The sequence below is a fragment of the Typopeltis vanoorti genome, chromosome 18, assembly GCF_054136105.1.
Source record: "Typopeltis vanoorti isolate ZY-2024b chromosome 18, IOZ_Tvanoo_1.0, whole genome shotgun sequence".
Classification (NCBI taxonomy): Eukaryota; Metazoa; Arthropoda; class Arachnida; order Uropygi; family Thelyphonidae; genus Typopeltis; species Typopeltis vanoorti.
Genome location: NC_143566.1, coordinates 99,504,691 through 99,518,881, shown reverse-complemented (window position 1 = coordinate 99,518,881; position 14,191 = coordinate 99,504,691). Strand labels below are relative to the sequence as shown.

The 14,191-nt window shown below is 36.5% G+C and overlaps 1 protein-coding gene across 1 annotated transcript in view; it reads right to left on the bottom strand.

The window, feature by feature from the left end:
- Positions 1 to 14,191, bottom strand: part of LOC150096984 (uncharacterized) — a 103,145-nt gene that overhangs the window by 10,248 nt on the left and 78,706 nt on the right. The window contains exon 8 of the mRNA XM_090408479.1: positions 11,602 to 11,905. Within this exon, the coding sequence (XP_090264605.1) occupies positions 11,602 to 11,905 (304 nt within the window). The remainder of the gene's footprint in view (positions 1 to 11,601; positions 11,906 to 14,191) is intronic.

Sequence of the window (14,191 nt, the reverse complement as noted above, 5' to 3'; positions counted from 1 at the left end):
CCATTCAAGAAGATTAGCCTCGTATTTTGTGTTGAATACTATGGCTACTCCTTCTTTTCCTTGATTGTTATTGCCTGAATATAACATTTTGTATTTATTGCTCAGAAAGATCTCACCAGTTTTGGTCTTTTTTGTTTCAGTCACCCCTATTATGTCGATCTGGTACTTATCTAATTCCTCAGCTAGCTCCATTTCTTTGCCATTCAGGCTTCTTACGTTGATAGTACCGATCTTTAACTCTGGTGATGTTGAGTTGGGGTTTGTTTTCAGATTTGTTCCAGTAGCTGACTTTTCGCTGTTCGCCCTGGTTCCCTGGCGAAAACAACGGGGGCCTTGTTTAACCGGGCGACGCCCCAGCCGGCATGAAATTTTGTCATGTTGTACCATCATTTTTTATTTTGGTTTAACCAATAAGAATACAATTTGGTCGGCTAAATCCCAAATTGCCAGCCCATCCTCGTTCGTTCAGTATCAAAGTAGATACCCAACAGGGTGCACCACGAGAAGGTGAGGATTGGACATTAGGTCAGAAGCCCTGGTCGGTTCTCCGCATTCCTTTAAAGGCTATGTGGAGGTCTCCTCTCAGTTATACAGCTTTGACCCTTAAGCACAGGTAATTTATGAAAAAAAATGCAGTGCTGATTGGGTTGGAAGTCAATAGCAGTAAAGAACAGAAGGAAATATTAGGCCATTCACTTGAAGAAGTAAATGCTTTTCAGTACCTTGATTCCTATATCAATTATGTAACTGACATAACATAGTTAAAAGAAAGCACAAAGCTTTTCAATTCCATAAAAGTCTAACTAGGTCTGGTAGTAAGGCTTATATGGTGACTATTCACAGCTGTATTTATTAAGGAAATTACATTGTAGACTAATATATTAACTAAAACAAATTTAATTAATGCTCCCAGTATTTTGACAAAGTTAAATTATCATCATCAGGGAACAAAATATAATAAGATATGTGCATGCAACCACTATACTAAGTAATGAAGATGAAGCAAGTCAACTGAGAGTAGGCTTAAAGTCCTAAATAATGTTCCCTAACAGGGTAAATTGGACATTCTTAGGTGTTGAGCTGAAGTGCAAAGCTCAGATGAGAGCTTCCCAAATTTGGGACAGTTTCATAAGGCAGAAGCAGCTACAAGGAAAAGTTTTTCATATTTATATTTGCTGTGATGGAGTAGAGTAGCTTTCTATCGGCATATTCTATGGCTGGTTTCCAAAAGCACAGTCAGCAAGTCCTGAGTGGTTGTAGTCATGGAAATGAATATAGTCCTTATGTTCAGCAATTCTGATGTTGGCTGTCCTGTTTGTTTGAGCATAATAGGATAGTTTACAACTACAAAGGACTTGGCTAACACCTGGTAGGTCTTAGGGCTGTGGCTGGTCTTTGGTTAAGCGAATATGGAATGCTAATTTTTTTATGGTCTCTAAGTGGTCGAAAGATTGTATTTTTTATTTATTATTTATTTATATTATTTTTTCAGATATGCCTTGGATGTAAGGAATAGTGTCAGTTTTGGTGTGGTCTCTGTTCTGGAGAGGGGATGTGGGCTTGGGGGATTCATATTTTTTGGATATGGTATTAATTGTAGCCATTGGCTAAAGAAGTTTTGTGAAGATGGTCAAGTTCAGCGAAGAGGGCACTATTAGCTGAACTAATTAATTTAGCCCTATTATATAAAGTTTTAATAATTCCATATACTGTTGGGAGGAGGGTGGGGGGGGGATTGTTTGTGAATGTATCTACCCGTGTATGTGTGCACATGCATGTGTGTGGGTTTTCTTTAAACAGAGAATGTCAGGAATCCATCAGGCTGGCATGTAATTAAAGTGTCTACAAAGAGGACGCTGTTGTCATTTTCTTTTTCTAATGTGAATTGGATCCTGGGATGTGTTGATTTTAGGTGTGTGTGTTAAAAAATATGTGGAGACAAACCAGCCATGAAGCCAAATGGAAAACATGTAATCAACAAAGCATAGTTAGACAGAGAGTCTATATGGGATAGAGTTTAGTGCTTTCTCTTCAAATGTTTCCATGAAGAAATTAGTTGGGAGGGGGGAGAAGAAAGCAGAGAGTCCATGACTGTCTCCTCTATTTGTTTGTAGAATTTTCCATGCCAAATGAAATAGCCAGAGTTTATAGTGAACTTAAACAAGACTGAAAAATCAGAAGGAAATTTAGTTTGAATACAGTCTAAAGTATCTGTAAGTTTCACACTGGCAAACATTGGAACATTAATTAGTTCCAATAGCATCGTCACAAAAACTTCTTAGCCTATGGCTACAATTCCTCTCATATCCAAAACATCTTAAAACCCCAAACTCATGCATCCTCTCCCTCTCTCTCAAGAACAGATACTACACCAAAACTATCACTATTCCATATATCCAAGGCACATCCAAAAAAATAACAAAAATCTTAAAAAATTACAACCTTTCAACCACTTACAGACCATATAAAAATTAGCATTCCTTAACTTCTACACCAAAGACCAGCCACAATTCCTAGACCTACCAGGTGATTACCAGGTCCCTTGTAGTTGCAAACTATCCTACTATAGCCAAACAGGCAGGACAGCCAACATCAGAATTGCTTCCTCAGAACATAGGACTAAATCCATTTCCATGAATAGAGCTGCTCAGGACTTGCTGACTATAATTTGGACACCTAAAATAGAATATACTGGAAGAAAGCCACTCTACTCAACCACAGCAAATATAAATATGAAAGCCTTTTCCTGGAATTGCCTTAAGAAACTATCCCTAACTTCAACAAATTTGGTTATATGAAACTGCCTCAAATTTGGGAAGCTCTCATCCTCCACACTTCAGCCCAACAGCCAAGGATGCCCAATTTAGCACATTAAGGGGCATTATTTAGAACTTTAAGCCTAATCTCAGATGACTTACTTCAGCTTCGTTACTTAGTGTAGTGCTTGTGTGCATATATCTTATATTTTATTCCCTGATGATGGCAATTTGACTTTGCTGAAATATTGAAAGTATCAATTAATTTTATTTTAGTTAATATTAACTAAAAGACTGTTGACCAGATCAGTCAACAGTATAATTTCCTTAAAAGCCTAACTAATATCTGGAAATTCAATCTTTTCACTACAAATACCAAAATTTGTCTGTACAAAATCATCAATCAAGCCATCAAATCAATGGTAAATATCAGATGGTTTGTGAATCATGTGCACATGACTAACGAACCATCTGATATTTACCATTTGACACAAACCAGAGCAACCTGGCTTACTTGCATTTAAGTAGTTAACAAAATAAAAAAATCCCCTAATCATCACTCATATGGGCTTTCTAGCTGCATAAAATAAATAGCACAGAAGCATAAAACAGCAGTACTACACTAATCAAATAGTGATGCTACTGGAAGTGAAACACTGCTCAAGAGCGTGTTAAACATAGGTTAATAGATCACTTGACTAACTTTTGGCAAAAAATTACTATTCATAGTAAACTTACTGTAATTTACTGCTTTTTGTTTGTTTCTCTGCTATGATTACATAAGATTGAAATATTAGGATATATCTAAACTCTTGAAGCTATAATTTTCTTGACAAGTGGGTGCTCATTCAGTTAGATAATATAAGGAATAGTTTAGAGAATGAGACCATAATAGGCTGTGTAATCAGCATTCTCCAAAGAGAAGCACTAACAATTGTCAAGTTCAAGTATGCTGGAATTAGATATATGGATTTGTATAGCTTTTAATATTAACTGACACCTGCACAGCATAACAGGATTTCAGGACAGATGTTATAGCAGTTAGTTTCCTCTTTTCATCCTGATAAGAGATATCCACCTTTGTAGGCACAGGAATTGGCTGGATAGTCTCCTTCACAGTTGACACATTTAAGTTTCTTTGCAGAGCAAGATTTATTATTGTTTATTATCATTCTCTTTACTATCACACTGGACACAGATAGTAGGTTGGGTAAGTCCATGTTTCTGACATTTAAAGCATTTTAGTGGATTAGGAATGTAGAGCCTAACAGGATGGTATTGAGATATTCTGCTTTTACTGATGTTGGTGGTTCTTATTTCTGTTATCAAATGATTTATCTAAGGTAATGGAACCTTGTCAGATCCTCTAAAATGAGAATTCAAGCTGAAAGAGATTTTTGGTGACAACAGAGATCCCTACCCATCATGAAACCACACATGAATGCTCACCAATCCAGCAAGTAATAAATCCACTCAGAAAAGGAGTGCCACAGCTATATCAGCACTGTTGCCAGCCTTAAGCTGCAACACTGTTGATCCTTGCAGATTAGCTAACTGATCCTTGACAAGTCATCTAGGACTGCCTATCTTGCTGAAGCAAGGCTAAAGAGACTGCCGGGATCCCATGGGTTGTACTGCACAGCAAGCACAGATGCAGGGCTGGAATCCATTGATGGTGGTCTGGAAGATAGGGGATGGGAAGAGAAGTATAGAAAAAGAGGAAGAATGAGAAGAAATGGTACTATCACTGGGAGGTTCTCTCCACCAGGAACAGTTGTCCCACATGGAGTGATGAGAGAGAGAGAGGGGGGGGGGAACCTTTGCTAAAATTATTTGATTTAAAGTTCAATACACATTGTAAAATTTTAATTTCAATTTTGGTAATTCAGAATTATTTTTTTTAATGGACCAATCCTATAAATTACTCTAAAACTATCCTCAGCTTACTTTAAAATATGTCCACCCCCAAACTGCAATGCAGCTCTCACAATGTCATACCATGTTTAGCACCAAGTGATACAGAAGTACTTGACACAAACTGGCCCACTCCTCCTTCAGAGCAAGGATAAGACCTTATCTGTTTACTGGAAGAGAATTTTGAGGAGCAATGTATCTCCCTATTGAATCCCAAACATGTTCTATGAGGTGTGCTGGCCACTTGATTCAATTAATATCCTCAGTCTCCAGAAGTATCTCCACTGCTTGTGTATACTGTGGTGTGGCATTGTCATCCATAAAAATGAATTCTTCGCCTACAGCACCATAGAACAATTGAACATGATGTTGCAAAACTTCGTTGCAATATCATTCACCAATCATAGTCCTTTTTCCAGCACTTGTAGCTGGTGCGTCCATTAGGCATAATGTCACCCCACACCATAACCCCAGTAATGCCATATTCTATCCCTTTCATGGCAGATGAAGTGTTGTCCAATTGGAGGAAATACTAAAACGACTCGTTTTCTAAAGAGCAGATTAGCCTATTGTGTCTTGTCTAATTTTAATGGATACAACACTACTGAAAACATGCTGTACGATGACTTGTAGACAAAGGGATGCAGACTTTAGGCATATAGGCCTACTTGTAGCAGACATCTTGTCACAGTTTGACGAGATATTCACGTACCTCTGCTCGAATGGAGCCAATGTGCAAGCTGACTTGCCATGGTGCATCAGTTATATTTTGCTGTTAGAACCAAAGATCTGTCTTCAAACTCCATGGCAGAGTGAGGGTGACCTCTTAGCTAATGTCCAGAACACATTCCATTGGTTTGAAATGTTGCCCAGAGCCTAGATACAATGTTATGTGAGATTCCAAACTATCAAGCAATATCAGTAAATCTGCAGCCTTCTTCAAGCTTTTAAATAATTCTTCCCCACATGAAATCAACTAGATGATGTCTTTGAGACATTACAAGATATCCAAGTTTACAACTTTATTCTTTCACAAAAAGAGCTTCCTTCAAACATAATTCGCTTAGCATGGCCTTTTGTCTTTTATCCTGTTGAGTGCTGTCACGTGACCCATTTGTGCAAAATTCCGATAATTTGAATGTGTATGCACTTTTCACTCAAAATTGTCAGTTATATGTCATTTCGTAAACTATTATATCTCTGGACTCTAGCCTTAGATCAAATGTTTTATTTCTAAACCAACTCTCAGTTCACAAAAAAAAAAAAAAAAAACTAACACTTTTTTGCTCCTGTATAGGGAGTAGGCAAGGCCATTTTAGCCCTATCTAACTTTTGGAGACTGAGTAGGCAGTTCAATCTCCATTGGTAGCCAATCAGAGATAGCTGGCCCAAGGCTATCACTAATCAGTACGCACAGAAGAAGACGGCTAATAAGTGCTGCCATCTCGTGGTCCCTAATCCTAACACAATATTTGTAATGTCTGAAAATAGTGTGGGTTCGATGGCCAATTTCCTTGAGTTTATGGGACCAAAAAACCCGAGTTTTCGGGAGAAAAAATCCACTTTCCCATGCCAGAGATTGACTGACTTGGGAACCGGTCGAAACAAGGCTTAGAAAAAGTTTCTCCAGTTGGTGACTAGACTCGAACTTATAAGTCTTCCTTCGTGCGGTCAAGCACTGTAGAGTACAAATGCCACTTCTACTGAACTACACAGGCCTGCCAACTCTCAGATCTATATGTGAAAATTGGCTTGAACACTTTCTTGTATACTGATAGCTTGTTTTGTGACTGTTTTATCTCTTGTTTCATATTTATTTATTGAATTGGCTTTCCCCCATAATACACCTTACTTATTTTGTTATCTATTTCAATATTGCTGTTTTCTAAAAATTTGCCTAAATAGCTGAAATATTTACTAGTTCTACACGTTCACTACTGAGAATGTAGTTCCCATCAACTACTCTCCTGCATAGTTTCACAACTGGTCAATTTATCACTAATATACATATCAAATTTTCCATGGCAATTACATGATCTGGTTAGAAGTTCTCTGAAGATTTGTGATAGATTTAATCAGAAGTATAATATAATCTAAAGGGCGAGTGCAAAACCTTCGATTTTGATATTAAGTTAAATACGACAATCCATAATGTGATTCATATTGATGTATCTTATCTTCCTATATATGCTTCAAATCTAACTGCTGATTTAGAACTTAAATATAAGTTGCTTAAGTGTCAAAACTGTATAACTGAGAGGACCCCACCACATAGCCTTTAAAGGAATGCGGAGAACCGACCAGGGCTTCTGATCTAACGTCCAATCCTCACCTTCTCGTGGTGCAACCTGTTGGGTATCTACTTCGATACTGAACGAACGAGGATGGGCTGGCAATTTGGGATTTAGCTCACCAAATTGTATTCTTATTGGTTAAACCAAAATAAAAAATGATGGTACAACATGACAAAATTTCATGCTGGCTGGGGCATCGCCCCATTTATACAAGGCCCCCATTGTTTTCGCCAGAGAACCAGGGCGAACAGCAAAAAGTCAGCTACTGGAACAAATCTGAAAATAAACCCCAACTCAACATCACCAGAGTTAAAGATCGGTACTATCAACATAAGAAGCATGAATGGCAAAGAAATGGAGCTAGCTGAGGAATTAGATAAGTACCAGATTGACATAATAAGGGGGACTGAAACAAAAAAGACAAAAACAGGTGCGATCTTTCTAAGCAATAAATACAAAATGTTATATTCAGGCAATGACAACCTAGGAAAAGAAGGGGTAGCCATTGTATTCAACACTAAATACGAGGCTAATCTTCTTGAATGGCAGGCAGTCTCAAGTAGAGTGATGTGGGCAAATATTAGAATGGGGAACTGGACAATGAGACTTATTTGTGCCTAGGGTCCCACTACTAAGGTAGAAGTGGAGGAATTTTTTGAGGATTTAGAGAAAGCAGCTGACATAATGAAAATGGAAAAGTTGGTCCTTGTTGGAGATCTAAATAGCAGAGTAGGAAATGATTGTGAGACATACAAAAATATATTGGAAAATTTTGGAGAAAAGAGCAAAGCTAATAAAAATGGCAAATATCTGTTGGATTTCTGCTCAGGACATGGACTGGTTATTACTAACACCATGTTCCAACATAAAAATGTACAGAAATTCACATGGAGAGAAGAGGCAAGAAATAAGAAAAGTCTCATTGACTATGTTATTGTTGATAGTGATGTTTTCTCCCTGGTGCAGGACACCAGAGTGTACAGAGGATTTGAAATTGGAACTGATCACTATTTAGTCTTGAGCAGGATACAATTGAATTTCATATTGAAAAGAATAACATGTAAGAAAGTTTTAAAGCGAATAAAAGTTGAGCAGCTCTCAGATGTGAACTGTAGACTAAAATACACAAAGATTATTGAAGAAAAAATGAAAGAGTTTGAGAACAGGAATCAAACCTTGGAGATTCAGTGGCAAACTCTGAAGAAAACATTGATTGATTCTGCCAGAGAGGCATGTGATGAGGTTGTCTGCAAGGATACAAAAATCAGAACTCCCTGGTGGACACAGGAAGTTAAAGAGGAAGTGAAGGAAAAGAAGAAAGCATATCAAAAGTTCCTGTCAAATAAGTCAGCTTGTGCTCTTAGAGAATAAAGAGACAAATGCAAGAATGCTAAACAGTGTGTAAAACTAGCTAAACAAAAGTCATGGGTGAACTTTGGCAAGAATATAGAAAATAAATATCAAGAAGGTGGCAAAATATTCTGGAGGTTGTTGAAGAAGCTTAGGAATGGAGGAAAGAGTGCTGTAAAAGGAGTTAGAGATGATAAAGGTGACATGAAAACGGGAGAAAAAGATATCCTTGAAGTATGGAGTAATTACTTTGAAAAACTGCTAAATGAAACAAACAGTGATGACAGCACAGTGGTAAAAAACACTGACCAAGCATGCAGTCAGGAATACATATCCATACTTGAAGTAGAAAAAGCCATCAAAGGCTTGAAATATGGAAAGGCAGCAGAAGTAGATGATAATCGACCAGAAATGCTGAATTATGGTGGTATACGTCTTACAGTGGCTGCACTGTATAGTTCAGAAAGCCTGGACAGAGGGACGAATTCCTGATGATTGGAGTAGAGCTCTCATAGTACTCATATATAAAAAGGGAAATAAAACTGAATGTGAGAATTACAGAGGTATTTCCCTACTGAGTGTTCCTGGCAAGATCTATGCAAGTATACTTGAGAAATGGTTGAGAAGAATTGTGGAAGAAAAACTTGGTGAAGAACAAGCTGGATTCATGCCAAATAGAGGCTGTCAAGAACAGATCTTCACTTTACGACAAATAGTCGAGAAAGCATGGGAATATAACAGAGATCTGTATTTAAGTTTTGTCGATTTGGAAAAGGCATATGACAAGGTGCCAAGAGAGAAGCTATTCAATACACTACAGTTATATGGTGTCAATGGGGCATTATATCAAGCAATACTTAGTCTTTATTTGAGTTGTAAGTCAGCAGTTAGAATTGAAGGAAGTACAGGAAGATGGTTTAATGTTAAATCTGGTGTGAGACAAGGATGTACATTATCCCCTCTGTTATTCATTATCTATATGGATCACATTATGAAGGAAAGTGGTATTAAACATGATATCAAAATTGGAGATGTTAATGTCAGCTCTTTTCTTTATGCAGATGATGTTATACTTCTAAATAAATCTGCTACAAGTCTGCAAGATTCTCTGACTAAATTGAATAGTTGTTGTAATAGATATGGTATGAAGGTCAGCAATAAAAAGACAAAGACAATGAAAATAGGCAGAATCATTGAAAATGTTAACTGTGTTGTGAATGGAGAACCTGTGGAACAAGTAAAACATTTCAGCTACTTAGGCACGATTTTTAGTGAAGATGGTAAATTAAACATAGAAATATACAACAGAATCAGCAAAGCTGGTATGGTAGGAAGTCAACTGAATAAATTCATATGGAATAAGAGATAAATTAGTCAGAACACTAAATTAGCTGTATATAAGACAGTGTTCAAACCAGTTTTAACTTATGGATCTGAGAGCTAGGTCAGAAGTAAAACACTTGACCAAAGACTAGAGACCGCAGATATGAGAGTCCTGAGAAAGATTATAGGCGTGAACAGATGGCATCAATGGCAATATCATATTAAAAACAAGGATATTTGGAAAGAACTTGACATTGTCAACATCCAGGAATGCATTAGCAGAGCTAATCTCAGGTGGTATGGTCACTTAAACAGAATGGGAGAGGAAAGATTAGCAAAACAAGTGTTCTCTGCCAGGTTGGCAGGAAAACGACCTAGAGGAAGACCAAGATATAGGTGGATTGATATGGTACAAAGTGCCTTAGACGATAGTAATATAAGATCTCATAATGTTAGAGTCTTGACAAGTAACAGACTGATTTGGAAGAAAATTGTAGACAGGAAGTTAGTAATGATGTAATATTTTTCATGTAGTACTATCATATCCTGTACACCCCCTTTAGGGTACATGGCAGGAATTTGATGATGATGATGAGAGTGGAACTATCACCAACTTATCCATACATGTTAGTGTTCTTTGTATTATAGCAGCAGTTTTTTGGGAAATCCTTACTACTTTTGTAATGTGTCCCCTGACATATTATAGTTTGTGCTTTAAACTGTTAGTTATCTTTACCTCTGAAGATGTTAGTCTGATGACTAACGAAACTTGTCGGGTTTGTTTTTTAGTACTTGTTTAGTTTTAAAAAACAGTCTTTTTTAATAAAAATGTGGTTACAAAACCGAAATAATTCAAAGGAAGAACATTTTGATATGCTTTGTGAACTAGTAATCAGTCCATTGAGAAAAACAGTGTGAGGAAGACTGTTCCAAAGAAGATCAATAGAAATAATGAAGGAAGAGTATAAGAAATTGTTTGGAAGATTTATTATTATTATTATTCGTGACACCTCCAAGGAGTCTGAAGACTCATCGCAGGAGGACACCTATTGTACAACTTTCCGTCTCCACCACTACACTGAACTTCTACTACCAATCATCAACATTAGCACCATCTACTGGCCATTACTACCACTACAGGTAATATTTTTTTGTCTGTAAATTGCATGTGTTCTGAAGGGTCAATATGTCTGCATGCAGGATGAAAAACCAGAGTTTCCAGGAGAAAAAACTCTGCTACCTCCGTATGAGATCAGCTAACTCACCTTCGATTGAAAACATCCATATAAAGATTCCTCCTGTCATGACGAGAATCGAACTTAGGTCTTTTCCAATCGAAAGGCGCAACATACTGTTGTTCTTCCAATTGCGCTATGGAGGCAAAAAAAAAAACTCAGCAGTGGTTCTACTAAGTGACAGGCTCACCCTGTTACTGAGTAGGAAAAGCATCCACCGACACGTCCCACGCCGAGAAATACCAATCCACGGATGCTCAAACACTCTCATTCAGTTATAATAGAAAGCGCTATTGACATTTGAACAACATTTGAAGCTAAACAGTAAACAGTTCTTGACCAGCAGTTCCTTATGTGTGATTACAGGTTTAAGGGAAAGCAGAGGAATGGTGGTAGCCAGTTCAGCAGAACAGCAGCAATCAAAACACCCAGAGATATAGTATAAGGCAGAAATAGAACATCTGTGAAAAAGTGATTTAAGTGAGTTTGTGAAGAAGATCTCCATCAATAAACCAGATTGTTTTTTTCTGGATAGCATCATGGTTTTAGAGATTTTTGGTGCACTACCCCAAATGAGAGAATGGCAGTGTCTTGACTGGAAAAGGACACCTAGTTTTTTGGAGGCAACTGATGTGATGTGCTTAAGCCATGAAATTAAATACATATTGTATATTATGTAACAATAATCTTTAGTTATAATTCAGAATACAGTCAGAAGTATTTCCTTACCTCTGGATTACCTTCTTTCTCTATCTGTAATGTTTCACTAGAAATAATGCTATGTGTGAAAGTAATATGATGCGTTTTAGGTTCTATCTGATCTTTCCATTTTACCCTCTTTTTATCAGCTACTTCTTCATCAGATTCCTTAACTTCCTCTTCACTTTCTGTTTCCTCTTCACTTTCTTCTTTTTCCTCTTCGATTTTCTCTAATGGTTCTTTCACTTCTTCAATTTTATCTAACTGTTCTCTCTCTTCTATTTCTTCTTTGTCATAGCCACCATCTAACAGCAAATCAGTCTCTTCATGAAAGCTATAATTTAGAAAAGCAAAAACTCACTGATTTTAAGAATATTCACAAACTAAAGAAAATAATATTACAACAACTTCCCATCTCTTGAAGTTTCAAATGACACACAAGTACAGAAAAAAACAGTAAAATGTTCTTAACACAAAATCTGGAAGTAAAATCTTTTCGATTCTAAATAATAAAAGCCATCACTCATAAATCCATGCATTTTAACAGCAGCGATAATTCTATAGGAGCAATGAGAAATATTGCTACCTTTTCTCCCTTTAGTATCAATAAACATTGTCAAATATATAAAGACCAGTGTATGTGTGTGTGTGTGAGAGAAAGAGAGAGAGAGGGGGGGGGGAGACCATAATATTTTAATAATCCAGAATTTTTTAATAAGGTAATATATCTTTATTTTTTACTAGTTGTATATGGAAAACATATGACATACATTAATTCAACAATGATAACTTCCTGGGTGTGCTCCCACTGAGGAGACCTCAATAAGAGTTGAAATCATCCGGGTAGACCCTTCTTATAATGCAGAGCAATATATGCATTTGAAAGGAAGGAAGTGTGTTTTGTATTATGAAAAATTAAATTTGACCAACAATGCAGTAGAAGAAGTTAGAAATTTTACATACTTGCAAGGAAATGTAGGTACTGAAGGTGGAACTGACAGGGATATAATGCAAAGTTTGACAAAAGCAAATACTGTTTTCAGAAAATTGAATAATATATGGAATCATTTAAATATTATAATAAAACCAAAATAAAGATCTTCAACAGTAACATTAATGCTGTATTATTACATGAATCAGAGATGTGGCAATTGACCACAAAAAAAAAAAAAGGAAGCTAAAGTAAATAGCATTTGAATGTTTACTTAAAATATTAAAAATATTTTAAGTCCCAACATATTACAAATTATATAAGCAGACTGAGCAACAACAACAAAAAAAAAAAAAAGGATCATCTGAGAAATAAAAAAAATAGCCATTTTTTTATTTAATTATGAAATAAATGAAATATTTATTTCATTTCATTATTTGGATATTATCAGCATAAATATATGCATAAGTTTACATGGATCCAACCAACTAGAGATATGAAGTCAATAATTGATCTAGTGATAGTCAGATAGGAGCAAATACCATTACTGCAGGATGTGAGAGTGTTCCATGGAGTTGAAGGTGGGACAGATCATAATATGATAATAAGCGGGTCTTGTTACATCTTCTTATTGTGCTATCTTCTATCGAAGGTCAGCGACCATCTTGGCGAACAAACTGCGCTCTTGTGCTAATCTGAGCAGTTGTGCACTGCTCTTTCCTGTCCACGTCTTGATGTTGTCAAACCATGATATTCTTTTTCTTCCTCTAGTTCCTTTGCCACCAATTCTTCCTATCAAAATAGTTTGTAGAAGTTGGTATTTGCTGTTTCTCATGATGTGGCCAAGATATGATGTTTTTCATTTCTTGATTATTTGTACAAGATATTTAGCTTTGCCAATGGATTTTAAGACATCTTCATTGGTAATTTTTTCTGTCCATAATATCTTTAGCATTCTTCTGTATAGCCACATCTCAAAGGCTTCAATTTTCTTGATGGTTGTCGCCTTCAATGTCCATGTTTCAACTCCATAGAGCAGAATAGACCACACGTAGCATTTCAGCATTCGGCATCTGACTTCCATGTTTAGGTCTTTATTGCAGAATAGTGTTCTCATTTTCGTGAAGGACTGCCGTGCAACTTCAATCCTTGTCTTTATATCTATTTCTGGATCCCACCGTTCGTTAAGCCAGCAACCAAGATATTTATATCTTGACACTTGATCAATATTTTTCCCATTGAGTGTCAGTTTCATTGATGAGGCTGGATGTTTGCTGATGATCATGTATTTTGTCTTGTTGATGTTTATATTTATTCCCATTCTTTGGCTTTCTATGTATACTCTGTCAATGAGTTTTGGAGATCCATAATATTATCTGCAATTAGCACAGTGTCATCTGCATATCGAAGGTTGTTAACAATCTTTCCATTTATTGCGATTCCCTCTTAACATTCTTCCAATGCTTTTTTAAAGATTACCTCTGCATATATGTTGAACAGGAGTGGTGAGAGCACACATCCTTGTCTTACTCCTCTTTTGATGTTAATATCACTGGTGGTAATGTTGTCTAATTGAACGGTAGCTGACTGATTCCAATACAGATTGTTATTAGTCTTATGTCTTGTTTGTCTAGCCTTATTTGTTGAAGGACTTCTATTACGTTAGTGTGTCTGACTTTGTCGAATGCT